This window comes from Melospiza melodia, chromosome 5 (genome assembly GCF_035770615.1).
Source record: "Melospiza melodia melodia isolate bMelMel2 chromosome 5, bMelMel2.pri, whole genome shotgun sequence".
In the NCBI taxonomy this organism is placed as follows: Eukaryota; Metazoa; Chordata; class Aves; order Passeriformes; family Passerellidae; genus Melospiza; species Melospiza melodia.
The window spans coordinates 31,371,663-31,384,874 of record NC_086198.1 but is presented as its reverse complement, the minus strand read 5'-3'; the positions used below and the strand labels follow the sequence as shown (position 1 = coordinate 31,384,874).

Here is a 13,212-nt window from a genome sequence, read left to right as displayed (position 1 = left end):
GTTTCAGACCATGGCTTCCTTGGAGTGCTGGGATCCAGCATCTTTCCCATTCCCTGCACTTTTGTCCCTCGTGCTCTGTTTGTATAGAGCTAACAGTAGCTATTAGCTTGATGTGCAACACTTTGTAAAGAGCAAGGTTTTTGATTTACTGAGCTGTAAATCAAACCTCCCCTCCCTACCCCACCACTAAGAACAGGGCTCAGAGAGGAGACACGGTTGGCAGCAGCTGTCATTTGCATGTGCAAACATCCCAGGCCCCTCCTGATAGTTCCTGTGTGCCAGTCAGCCGCACATGTATCACATCTGAGTCACGTTGGGCAGAGGGCTTCTGAGCTGCTTGGCAAACACGATTGAAACACACAAACCTGTGTAGAGTTTCTTTCATTTTTGTGTACTTGGGTACTCTTATTGATAATAAAAAGAAGCACGGGTAGTTATACCAAAAGAAAACTAGGGAGTGTCCTGATATCAGTATGTCAAAAAGGAGTCTTAAAAAAAATTAAGATTGCCAAAAGTTGGTATAAATTGCTTTAATTAAAATCTTCAAATACAAAACTCACAAGCATTGGAATAAACAAAATTTTTAGAAAAGTTCTAAAAAGAAGCTACCAGGCAAATAACTTTGATGTTTTAGTTGCAACTTATATTTTTACAATAATAATAATAATAATATATTATTATTATCTTTATGTTGACTGCATGTAAGACTTTCCATCTTAGACTCTCTTTGCTTCTGTTATGGAACTTAGACAATGTAAACAAACTCAGCCTTCCTGGTTTCTGATCTATGTTATCCCCTGATATATAACCCTTCACGGAGTGCATCTGCTCCATGGATGCACACACTCCTTTGACACACTGAACTCAAGTATAACCTTTTCAGTGTGCAGGTTTTCATCACAGCTACAAAAGTACATCAGCTTTGAAAGTCATCTTGTTAAAAAAGGTTCCCTGCCCTGCATTAAACCCCATGTAGCTAGTAGCATCTTTTTAAAGCTTAAAAAGGAGGTACAGTAGTGTGGGGTTGTTCTTCCCTGCTGTGCTCATAAATATAAGGCATTGAGAGTGGTGTGGGCTACATACCTTCAAGAAAAGTAGATGCAAATAAATATATGCAGGAGGCCCCAGCTACTGTCCTTGGCTTTTTGTTGCCCTGGGGACCAGCAGCCTGTGTGCCACAGGGAGCTATTGCTGGCACAGCCACCTGCAACAGGGTGTGCGTGGGGAAGGCTCAGCTGGGGAGAAAAGCCACCACCAACACTGATTTCTGTCCAAAAGTGCTGTTTAGGAAGGACGTCAGCCTGACTGGGCACTTCTGTCCCCAGGATGCTCTATAGCAACTCTGGCGGTTGAGGGCTGAGTGGTTTCCTCAGCACCTTTCCTATCCCATTTCCCCAAGACAAAAGAGACCTGGGTGCATTAGGGAGTGTGAAGCAGAGAGAGTTTGAGAGCTTTACCTGTGCACAGGTTCAGGAAAGTCCTTTCCAGCTCAAGTGCCTGCAGAGTGGTGCAGGCTGAAGGGTCATGAGCACTCACTGTGCAGCCTCCTGAGCACAGAGGGTTATTGCCAGGGCCTGCTGGGCTCCTCTCCTTTTCGTGCAGGGAAGAAGTGTGTGATGGCAGAGTTTGACCACCCTACAGGAGCAGCCTGCATTTCCTGCATCAACAACTTGCCTTTGGAAAGCACAGAGCCACAGCTCCATCTTGTGACTGAACAATCCTAGCTTGAGAAAAATGTGAGTTGTTTCCCCAAATCTAATAGAGGATCTGGTGTCTCTGCAAGGCCTTTGCCCCTGCAAGCACCCTGACCTTGGTTTGCTTTGTGTGTCCAGACTTTCCACCCCAAGACACCCTCAACAACCACAACCCCCTCTCAGGCTTCCCCAGTGTGAGGTCACAGCTGTACAGCTCAAATAAAACTCTGCTTATCCTTTCTAAAGGCAAGCTTTTGAAGAAACCGCTTTAGGAGCTGTGCTTGCCAAAAGGAGAGGGAGAGGGGAGGTTGCAGTGCCTGGGTAGGCAGAGCCCCAGGTAGTGTGAGAAGCTCCCTGCGTGGTGTGGAGAAGGGTTCCACGCTCAAGCACAGTGACAGACTAGATTAAGAGCAAAACCAGCACCTGCCTGGTCTTATTCTACCTGGATAATTCTCCTGGAATCTTCCTTGTACCAGTTACCCAGTGGGACCTTAGTCTTCCCCAGCTAACAGTTGCGCTAGTGCTGCAACATTTGCATCTCTTACCAGAATTAAATCCCGTGGCAGAAATGTGAATTTCTAGGATTAGAATTTCCTACTAGGCAAATGCTTTACATTTATCCTGAGTGTGTGTGTTGACCACTTAAATGCAAGCAATAGCTTTGGCATTTTTGATAACATAAAAGCCGTAGGAGAAGGCTGGAAGGCCAAGCAGTCTGCCAGGACCAAGGGGCTTTTCCACAAGCTCTGGCAGTGTTTCATCATCCAGCATCCGCAGCACGCGGCCGTTCAGCTCAATGGACCTGCAGAGGGACAGAGAGGCTGTTTGGGCAGCTGTGCTCTGTTTGCCATCGAGTACAAGCTGCTCTGGGCCTGAGTGTAAACATTAACTCAGCCCAAAGCCAAACCAAACTTCCCTTGAATGTGTGTGTACACACACACACAGACATCTGCAGCACTCCCACTACAGGGACTCCTTCAGAGTGGTAGCACAAGCACATCTAAAAGTACATTTCTTTCCCTTCCAGTGAGGTCAACAGGTAGACAGACTTTGAAAAGTACAAATTTAAATTGCTTTTTCTTCTGAAAATATTAATATTCTTTTTTGCCCACAGAGCAGATCTTTTCCCTGTGGATGCATTAACAATCAAAAAGATCCCACCCTCATACAAAGTCTGAACATGTTGCTGTAAATCAGGAGCTGGCACTTGGGAAAGCAATATACCTGTGCTTGTGCAAAAAAAAACAAAACAAAAACCAACTAAACAAAACAAGACTTTAGCAGCTGGTCCAGAACACTGACACCTGCTAGGATAAACTTCCAAATTAACATCAAGTAAATGTCCTTATAACTTAGTAAGCTTTCAGCAGCCTGAGTTTAGGAGATCTGATTTAACAGAAGTCGGATCTTACTGAAAAAACCCCAGATGGTAACCTCTTCTTTCCCCTTGCAAATTGAATAAGGTGAGGTTTTAAAGACCATCTAAGCTTACTCACAGTCTTTCCTCAGGGACTGGAGGAATTGCAACTTACCTGGAAAGAATATTCTCTTTGCCATGAGGAAGTAAGAGGTACTGATCCACATGCTTGCTCAATAGGTAATCTGGTAGCTCCAAATGTTGGGTGACGTTGTAGAGGTTTAAAGCAAACAGTGTCACATCCCCTTCTCTGTACTTTGGGCTGCAAGGCAAGAGAAGGTGATGGTGGGGATCAGAATGATGTGTGACCTTGCAGTGTCCCAAAGGGCATTTGTTGACCCAGGGGTGGCCATGGGCTCAGTTTCCAGGCTATTTCACCCTTTCTGGAGGCTTACTTGAGGCTGCTTGTGCAGTGGAGGTAGACACGGAGCTTCCTCTTGTTGGCTCCTGCCAGGCTGACCTGCAGCACCTTGGTACCCACCAGCTTCTTGTAGAGCAGTGAGAGCCAGTAGTCCTGGGAGGCATAAAAACACATGGAAAAAATTGTGTACATGCCAGGTGTTCCACACATCTAACCTTAATTTTGAAGCTCATGTCAAGGGGTTTTCCCCATAGCTTTTTGCTTTACCAAGCTTTTCACATCTACTTAAATTCACACACCACAGCTAAAGGGAAGCCCTGCCTGTGAGCAGCTGTGTTTAGAAGGTGCCTTAGACACATTTTCCCCTTCATAAGGAACTCTCAGAGCTCTGTCAGGGAGAGATTGTGCTTTCAAAATGCCCTTCTGCAGGGTACAGAGAACCTTGGGACTGAGTGCAGGAGTGCAAGCTGCCCTTCCTGCATGAAAGCTTGTACCTAAGGCACAGGTGCAACACCAGGAAGAAACTCCTAAACTTTGACCCCTTTAACATTGTACTTCTGAACAGGTATCAGGATTGACTTCTAAATCTGAGTCACAAATCACTTTGACACTCCAGGATTATGCCTCAGAGCAGGGCAATGACCAGTGCAGACTCATTTTTTCCAGGTCTTTCCTGCTTTCAGAGAGCTTCTCCCAGCTCATTTGTTGGTCTTTGAGGTTTTCTTAGGAGGAAAACTACTGTGTTTCTCCTCTGACTCACCAAAAGCCCAGGAAATTACTTTTGCTATCAGCCTTCATTCTGAATCCCTCTGCAAGGAAATGTAGCCTTCTGACCTGATGTGCTTCCTCATTTCTGTGCTAACTACAGATGGGCTTGGATTTCCCTGCCTCTGAAGCATTATTGGCTTGGTTAACATCTGTACTGTCTGTTGGTGAGGAAAAGGGCACACAGTTTCAGTCCAAATTAGATCTATTTTAATGAGGGAATGAAAAGCCCAAAGTCACAAGCCTGATGATGCAGCCTCTGGCATAGGAAGCAGCTGAGCAAGTAGGATGGAAAATCCCTGTATGCTGGGTTTTCTTTTAGGCTGGCTCTATGACCACCAGTGAAAATCACAATTTGGAAGCAGAAAAATGAGAGGAAAGCTAAAAAGGAAAATGCTGTCCTCTCACCCCAATCTAAGCGCTAGTAGTACAAAGAAATGGGTCGCTTCTGCAAGAACAATGTGCAGTTCACATAATGAAGTTTCATCACAGCAAAGTATATTTCCTAATAAATAAAACTATACTAAATGTATATTTCAATTTAATTATCCTTCAGCCACAACTGTAGGATGAATATGCTCATGACCTATAACACTTTAGTGTTGACTTCACTGTGGCCTGGTTTTCACATGAAATATAATTGATTTTAATATCTCTTTTCCCTTCTGTTTATAAACTACACGTCACTCAGCTGAGGAGTTGTCAAAACAAAACAGGCCATCCAGAAAAACCTTGTGAGATCCAGGAGCTTCTATGTACAAACCAGAGCATTGTGTCCCACAAATCAGTTTCTGCTGTGCTGAAGACTGGCTGCCCCCCTGCAGTTGGAGTAAATATCTAGTGTGCATACATATATATGTAATAGTACATTAACCTGCAGTGCAACATGAGATAGCTTAAAGGTGCGAGGATACCTGTGGCCATCCAAGCAAAAGAAGGTGTTGTTAAAATAGCTGACCTGTCCCTTCACACCCAGAGCTGCCTGTGCAGAGGTGCATCCAGGGGCTGTTCACATACCGGCAAAGGCTCAAAGTTGGCGTCCACCAGGTGATAGGTCCCTGCCCCGAAGAAAACCTGTCTCATTACCACATCAATCCCCTGCCTGGCTGAAAGCCCGAGTTTGTCCAACCACCTGCCAAAAAATGAGGCAAATATCATGCAGATGAAAGTGCTGACCTCACCAATACTCTGTTGCCCCTCTCAAACCAGATTGGGAAGCAGGAAAACATAACTTAGTGAGTGATGATGACTTCCTTAAAAGCACACAACTAATTTCAAGTCTTGCATTGGTTACATGAAAAAATAATTTCAGTCCACCTCTTGAAGTCCAAGTTGATGGGAACAGTTGCTCCATTCCCCTGTTTGTAGGTGGTGGAAACAAGGAGTGACAGCAGGTTCTCCTGAACTGGCCAAAGGTCTGAAGGCTGAGAGAAATCATCACACTAACAACAAGGTTGTCTGTCATTATCAGACTTTGACTTGCTGGCCCACCACGCCCTGATAAAAAGTCATCATGTCTTATAGGATGGGAAAAAACTGCTCACACTCCTCCCCAGGCAGCCTGAGGAGGCCACATTCTTCCTGTGGGGCAGCCCCATTCAGCTGTCAAAATACATGATTTCCCCACATCTGGGACCCAGTACTCACATAAAACCAGCAACATAGGTGTTAGACAATCTGGGAGCTCCTCCTCCATAGGCAGAGCTCGTCTCTCCCAGCCACACCTTCTTGTCCGGCACAGTCTGACCAACAATCTGGCCAGTGTGGCATTAGGAAAGAAGAGAGAGACGACAGTTAATTTTTTGGCTACTGAAATTAAAAATATTTTGCGTTTTAGCCAAAGGCTTACTTAGGATGTTTACATTTAAGGGATAACGCTCTGAGATGGGATGTCACAGAAATTTGGATCGAAAGGACTAGAAGTAGATTTACATCCCCCCTGAAAAAACCCCAAACTTGCTACCGATGTAAAACAGGACAAACATCACTAAAATCCAGGTCCCATAGTTCCTCTTGTGCTGAGTAGTGCTATATTCTAAGTTATAATGCTGTCAGGATCTCCGGAAAAAAAAAACAAAAAAACAAAAAAAACAAACAAAAAACCCCCAAAAAACATTGGGGGGATGGGATAACAATAAATTACATCCCTGAGTAGTTACTATATCAATAAATGAGAATGTTGTAGGTGTGTGATGCACCTGGCATCATGTTTGCTGCATAGCAAACTGTTGGAGCTTATTTTTGGTATCATTACTTTTAATTTAATTTTTTTTATATACAATGCCAGCAGAACTCAAGCTTTGACTATCCCTGTCTATTGCTAGTAAGAAGTAGTGCTTTATTTTGGATTCTGTTAACCCCCTGGAAACTGAACATGGGAATGATTGAACAGGACGAGGCACCTCCAGGACTTCATATATGGCTGTGGCAAAGGAGTCCAGCACTTCAGGGCTCAAGAAATCCCCCCTTGTTGCGCTCTGTCCATTCACATAGTAACTGAAAATCAGGGAAAAAACATAGACAAAATTAGGGAGTAATACCACCAGTGGTACAAAACACCACTGAAAGTATTCAGTTGATTGGTACATTTATCCACAGCATGATTTTTCTGTCCAGTGCTTTTTAATTTTTTGTTTCCAAATGTGTAGGTCTGTCACTTGTATTTAAGGGACTTCAAGATATAATTATCTCAGTGGAGTAAGGATATCACAGAAATTTCCACCAGCAGAAGTAATAGGTTTGTTTGCATCTATTTATTAAGAATAAGGAAAACATTACCAAGAGCCAGCTTCTGTAAGTCTTCTCCTGTTGAGGAGTCTATGTGATTACTTGCTGTACTCTATCAAGTTATATATTAAAAATATCAGCTTACAGCATCTGTCCATCTGCTGGAATATTTTGGCCACTTGGAGGGAGCTGAAATATGGGCATCCCTATGGCATAAATGGTGCCCTCCACCATGAGCAGAAGAGCTTTTAAGTCTTATTTGTCCAAAAAAATTGGAATGGTGGTTTTTGCAGTTCATCCTGCGCTCACTCAGTCTGACCAAAAACAGCTGAAGCCTTCCAGCCACAAGAGGAAGCTAAAACCTGATAATCCTAAATGAGTTAACAGCAGCCCAGGAAGGGGAAAGGACATGTTTCATGCCTTTCTAGCAGCTGAAAATGCATAGATAATTGATGTGTGTATACATATATATAAAAAATGAGTGTGTACATCTTTTCTCACTGTTGTCTGACTGCTGCATGTCATGTCCTGCATTAGACTCTTTAAAGAAAACTGCCTTCACATGGAAATGACTTTCAAACATGTAGAGTTCATGGCCCTGAGGCCAGTTTACTCCACTGTTGCCGTGAGCATTTTAAACCTACCAATCAAAGTCCCTGCACAGGAGGAAAGGGCCAGGTGCCAGTGCTGTTTGCACTGTGTGTGGGATCTGAGCGTGAGTTACCCACACAGAGCCTGAAATTACTCCAAGAGCAAACTCAAGGGAGCAGGAGGAGCTGCTGGCAATTCTCCATGGACAGGGGTCAGCCAGACCTACAGGGCTTTTTCTTTAAATCAACTAGATATAAATAGAGCAAACAAAATTATCATCTTGCACATGTTGCATTCCCTGTGACAAACCCCTACCACTGCTTTTGGGTCTCTGCACCAAGTAGACCCTTTGGAGGCTTCAGCATCTCTGTCATGTGCTCCCTCAATTCATCTCCTTTCTGAACACAGAACTTTGTGGAGAGGCCCCTGAGAAACTGCAAAAAGGGGCATTTCACCCCCCTCTTTTCTGTTGAGACTGATAACTCTGTTCAAATTGACATTTTTTAAAGAAAATGAGGCAGTAATCAGAGTGACAGTGGCATCCAAATGGTACTTACTGGTGCCATGTGACAGAGTCGATCACCTTCCCTCCCGATTTCAGGAAGCTGCAAGCAGAGGGAATGGTGGAGGAAAGGGGATTAGTATTACCAGTCATTACTCCCACTAGTGCAACGCCATGCACAGCCCTCCCCTCTCCCCACAGCTGGCAGTACTGATGGTGAATGCTGGGGGCCAGGCTTGCCATGGCTTTTAAGCAGGCTTTGGGCAGCCTGCCTTCCTCAGCAGGTTGCTGGGAGGATGAATTGACCTTTGTATAACATGTGGGTGTTTTTCAGGCTAAAAAGCCCTTGTTAGCACAACCCTAGAGCCAGTACTCAATGGGAAAATGTGTGGATCACTGATGTACTTCCAGCAGCTGAGTTTAACTGGCTGAGTATTCAGGCCTTGAACTCAAGCATGCAGGTAAGATTATAATTGTCATCTGTCAAGGTAAAAAAAATTGTTCAACCCCTGCCTTAAAGCCACTTCATGCCTCTTGCATATAGGGGCAGACAAGCCACAATTCTCCACAGCTGCCTCACTGCAGGGAATGCTGCTGGAAGCTCACACTCCTACCTTCTGAGCAGTCTCCGCGTGTGCTTTCGGGGCTGCCCAACGTCAGGGCCATAGAGCTTGGCATGCTGATAGAGGGCATAGGTATTCAGCAGTTGGCGTAAGTGAATGAAATCTTGCCCCAGCTGGAAGCCATCAATGTGGATGCCAGATTTCTTCCTGAAGCTGTTGGGCTCTGAGGAAGACACATGCACATCAACACCCCTCTCTATTTCTGGGGCACAAATTAGGGCAGTTCCATCCACGTGGGAAGCACCAGTTCCCTAAGGCTTCACCTGGTCTGGCATAGTGTGAGTGAGATATTTGAAGGTGAGCATGAAACCAAAAGCTTGGGGAGTACAGCGTGCTGCTCTCCAGGACTCTGTCCCAGCCATAGGTGACATCCTGCACCTTGTGGGGGATTGTTCACCTCATCTCAAAGCCCTGATAAGAGCAGCAAAATCATCTCAATTTGCTCATTCATTTTGCCTTTCTGTAAAATCCCCCTGAAAATTAAGACCTTAATGTCTCTTTATAAAACATCACCGTGCCTTGATGTGCCATCATCCAAAATATCCAAAGTTACTAGCCCGCCCCTACTTTTCTAGGTGATGGCTGGTCTGGCCAACAAGCACTTACCATTCCCAAGTTCCCAGGAGATGTTGTACCTCTGGGAAGCACAGTAGTCCAGCAGTGCCTGGGCATTCGAGCTGTCCCACTGCAAGCCACCTTTCCGCAGCAAGGCATTGAGTCCAAAGATCAGGTGAAACCCTGAGCAGTTTGCAAAGCTGTAGAGAATATCCAGTGTATTTTCTGCATAGAGGAGAAAGGAGGGGTGTTTATCTTAAGGTAGCTGAGCTCTGGCCAAGTAACAACCTTTACTGCCTGTATTTATTTGGCCTGATGCTGCAGATGTGACAAACTTTTCCAGTCAGACAGAAGAGGTCAGGCCTCACTGCACATCTTGCAAGCTTTGAGAACCTCCCAACTGTCGCAGACATCTTTTGTGAAAAATCCTTTCTTGGGATTTTTCTCCCTTCTGAGAAGCTGCCGTTTCAGCAACCAAATGTAAACAATGATTATCTGTTGCTGTGGAATGTAACAGGTGGATCCTTGATTGGTCTCGTGTGGATGTTTGGATTTACTGACCACTCATGGCAGAGCTGGCTCTCGCTCTCTGTCTGGGACACAGATCTTTGTTATTCATTCTTTTCTATTCTTAGCTTAGCTAGCCTTCTGAGAACTTTTCCTTCTATTTCTTTTCAGTATAGTTATAATGTAGTATATATATCATAAAATAATAAATCAAGCCTTCTGATAATGGAATCAACATTCTCGCCTCTCTCTTCACCTCAAAATCCTTGTGACCACTTTCACACCCAACCCCTGCAGCTGAATGCTATTAAATGCGGGATGGCAAACAGTAGAAATAGATTTCTCTGAGTATTTTTCGAAGTGGGTGAAATATTTCTTTTTCAGTGGTTTCAGCTCCTCTTCCCCCTTTTACCATGGGGCAGGGAACTGCATCCCCCTGTTTAAGTCTTACTTGTAATGGTGGTGTTTTTGTGCTTTTTCCGGTTCTGTTCGGCAAGAATCATCTTCTCTTGGCTGGGCCATTGGGCCAGCAGCACCTTCTCAACAGCAGCAAATGCAGGCCTCGAGCCACAAGCCTCTGTAGGACAGAAGGTTGATAGGAATTAACTCCTCAGCTCAACAGCCAGCAAACCCTTGTTCCAGTGAGCTGACAAAGCATGGGCTTGATGCTTGAGCAGCAGATGAGCCAGCCTGGCATGCAATGGTGTGGCAGGGGCAGGGCAATCCTTCCTGCACTGGCCATCTCATGCAGGGCAAAGTGCTGACTTCCCCACAGCCAGCTCCACTGACAGGAGCCATAAGACACATTTCCTTCAAAGCTTTTTTCTTGGCATGCAAACCAGGAACAGGCCATGACCAGAGAAGAAGGCATGAGCCAGAGTCACAGGAAGTGGCTACTTAGCAAAGTGCTATGAGGTGAAAGTACCACTTGACTTCAAAACTGAGCATCACTGGCCGTACGGTAATGTAGGATTGCAAAATTGTGCTACGTGCCACAGGAATATACAGGATTTTTTTTAATTTGAAACACCTCTTGACACTCTTGCTAAGTTCAAAGAGAAAATACCAAGCTCAAGCAGTTGACAGGGCTTCATCAGGTTTGCATTTTCCCTGTCAAAGCAACAGGAGAGCAAGGCTGCACCCCCAGCCAAGCTCTCTGGTTTTGGGAGAGAGATTGAACACTCTGTTCTCCTCAGGTTATTTCTGAGAAGAAACAGAACATCTGTTCCTTAATTTTCATAATGAAACCACAGCTTCTGAGCTGAACTTGACCATCTTCCAGACAGTGAGGGAGCTCCCAAGATTGCTTCAGGGAGCACAGGGCAGCAAAGGGAGAGTCTCAGGAGATGCCAGAGAGGATACAAGTTCCCCTACATCCTTTCTCAATTTCCCACAGCTGGCACAGCTCTTCCCACAAACCATGCTGAAGGTCCACAGATCTCTCCATGGATGATAGCAATACTGAGACTGTGGAGGGTCCCCAGGGCTGCTGCTGTGCCCTGGCAGCATCCTCAGCCTGTGTCAAAGACCCTCCAAAACCTAGGATGGTTTCAAGTCTGACAAGTTGATGCCCACTTTACCTTGCTGTGCCTGAAATTCCCAGAGGATTTTTTCTTCTGACGTTGAATCCTTGTTGGGATCAAAGATAAGAAAGTCTGTCTCAGTGCCACCAAACCTCAGGAAACCTGGGGACAGGGCCGTTGCCAGGGCACGCAGCTTGGAATTGCTGAGGAGGGAATGCCAAGAATTAGGAAACCACTATATTTATGCAGACTGTGTAGAGGGTAAACATGGCAAGCACTTTGAGGAACATGCTGCAGTAGGTGACCTGGGGCTACCCAGTAGCCTCAAGGAATTCCTGATGGCTTACTGCATTCCAGCCCTCTGCACTGTACAAAAGGGATGCTAATGGCCAAGTGAGCCAGCAGAGCTCTAATGGGCAACAAGGGGAGAGCATACCTGAGGGAACATCAGCAGGGAGCCAAACCCTGGGGGCAAATAAGGCAAAACTTTAAAACAATCTTGGTTTTTTTCATCCTAAACATCCTCCTTCCCTAGATTTTTTGGTTTTGTTTGTGCAACACCAACATAAATGTGCTGGGAGAATTTGAGCGCAAGACTGACTTTACATCATCAGCCCCAGCTTCCATCACAGCTGCCAAAGCACTTGCCTTTGTACCCAAGGGAGACTGAGAGTACCTGCTGGGACAGGTGTTACCTCTATCAAAGCAGGTGTACAAAAGAACATAACTGTGACCTGCTCACATTCCATACAGGATGTGCAGCACCGACAGGGAGCCTTCTCTGGGGGAAGAAGCCACAAGGCTTTGGAGGGCACTGGGCATGTTAGGTGCTATCTGCTCCGTGGTGACAAACAGCAGATTAGAGGCCACCAAGTACTTCCTGCTCCTCATGGTGGCAGGGCTGGCCTCAGGCTGAACCCCAGGGTGTGAGGATGGGGCTGGATGTTGGAGACCTGAGCACTTTCCAGTAAAGCTGGTGACACCTTTCTCACCAGCCCAGTGAGGACAAAAACGTGCAAGTAGTGGGAAAGGAGGACTGGAGGATCCACACGTTTTTTGAACACTTTCATGGATGGTGATTCCACCATCTGCTTCCCTGGGCAGCCTGTTCCAATGCATGATTACCCTCTCAGTGAAGAATTTTTTCTTAATATCCAGTCTGAAGCCCCCTGATACAATGGAGGCCGTTTCCTCTCTTCCAGTCAGCTGTCAGCTGGAAGAGACTGACCCACACCTCACTTCAGCCTCCTTTCCGGTGCTTGCGGAGGGCGATAAGGACACCCCGAAGCCTCCATGCAAACAACCGCAATTCCGTCCGTTTCCTTCTTCTTTTTTCTGCTGGCAAAGCAGCTCCTCTACCAGGCTCATTCTCGAGCTGAGCTTTCCCTGCATCCCCCTATGCCAGCCCCTGCTTTCCCGAGCACAAGCGAGCCGGCGCGGCTCGCACCTGGGGAAGGCACCGCCTTCTGCCCCGGGAGGAGGGAATTAGTGAGCCCGAAGCGGCCGGGATCCAGCAGCCTGTCCCCGACCCCATTTCTAGGGGTGAGAGGCTCCCCGTTCCCCCCGGCTCGCTCCGCAGCGCCTTTGCCGGCATGTCCCGCTCCTCCCCACGAGGACCCTTTCTCCTTTGCCCAGCTGGGCGACGGGCGACTCACCTGAGCAAGGCGACATAGCGCGGGTCCCGGGCGAGGCTGGCATCCAGGGTGAGGGAGAGGAAAGCCGGGCTCACCTCCGCTCGGGGGCTGTCCCGGAGCCCCAGCCGCAGCACCGCCGGTCGGTGCTCCTGGGCCAGCGCCGGCGGCAGCAGCGGAGGCAGCAGCAGGAGCGGCAGCAGCGGCGGCAGCAGCATCCCCGCTCCCGGCCCGCCGCGCCGACACCGCCGGCACCACCCCGAGGAGCTCGGAGGGCGGGCCCGGAGCTGCAGCGCTCCGCTCCCCGCCGGGAGGA

The 13,212-nt window shown here is 46.8% G+C and overlaps 1 protein-coding gene across 1 annotated transcript; it reads right to left on the bottom strand.

Annotated features, from left to right (window-relative positions):
- Positions 1-563: 563 nt before the first annotated feature.
- Positions 564-13,142, bottom strand: HPSE (heparanase; the record flags this gene model as incomplete). The annotated part of the gene is made up of 13 exons (XM_063158083.1): positions 564-2,496; positions 3,227-3,373; positions 3,507-3,625; positions 5,255-5,369; positions 5,885-5,991; positions 6,640-6,733; positions 8,113-8,160; positions 8,672-8,843; positions 9,287-9,460; positions 10,194-10,319; positions 11,323-11,468; positions 12,921-13,097; positions 13,141-13,142. Coding segments are annotated over 13 exons (1,587 nt in total), but the record flags the coding sequence as incomplete, so codon positions are not given.
- Positions 13,143-13,212: the final 70 nt, after the last annotated feature.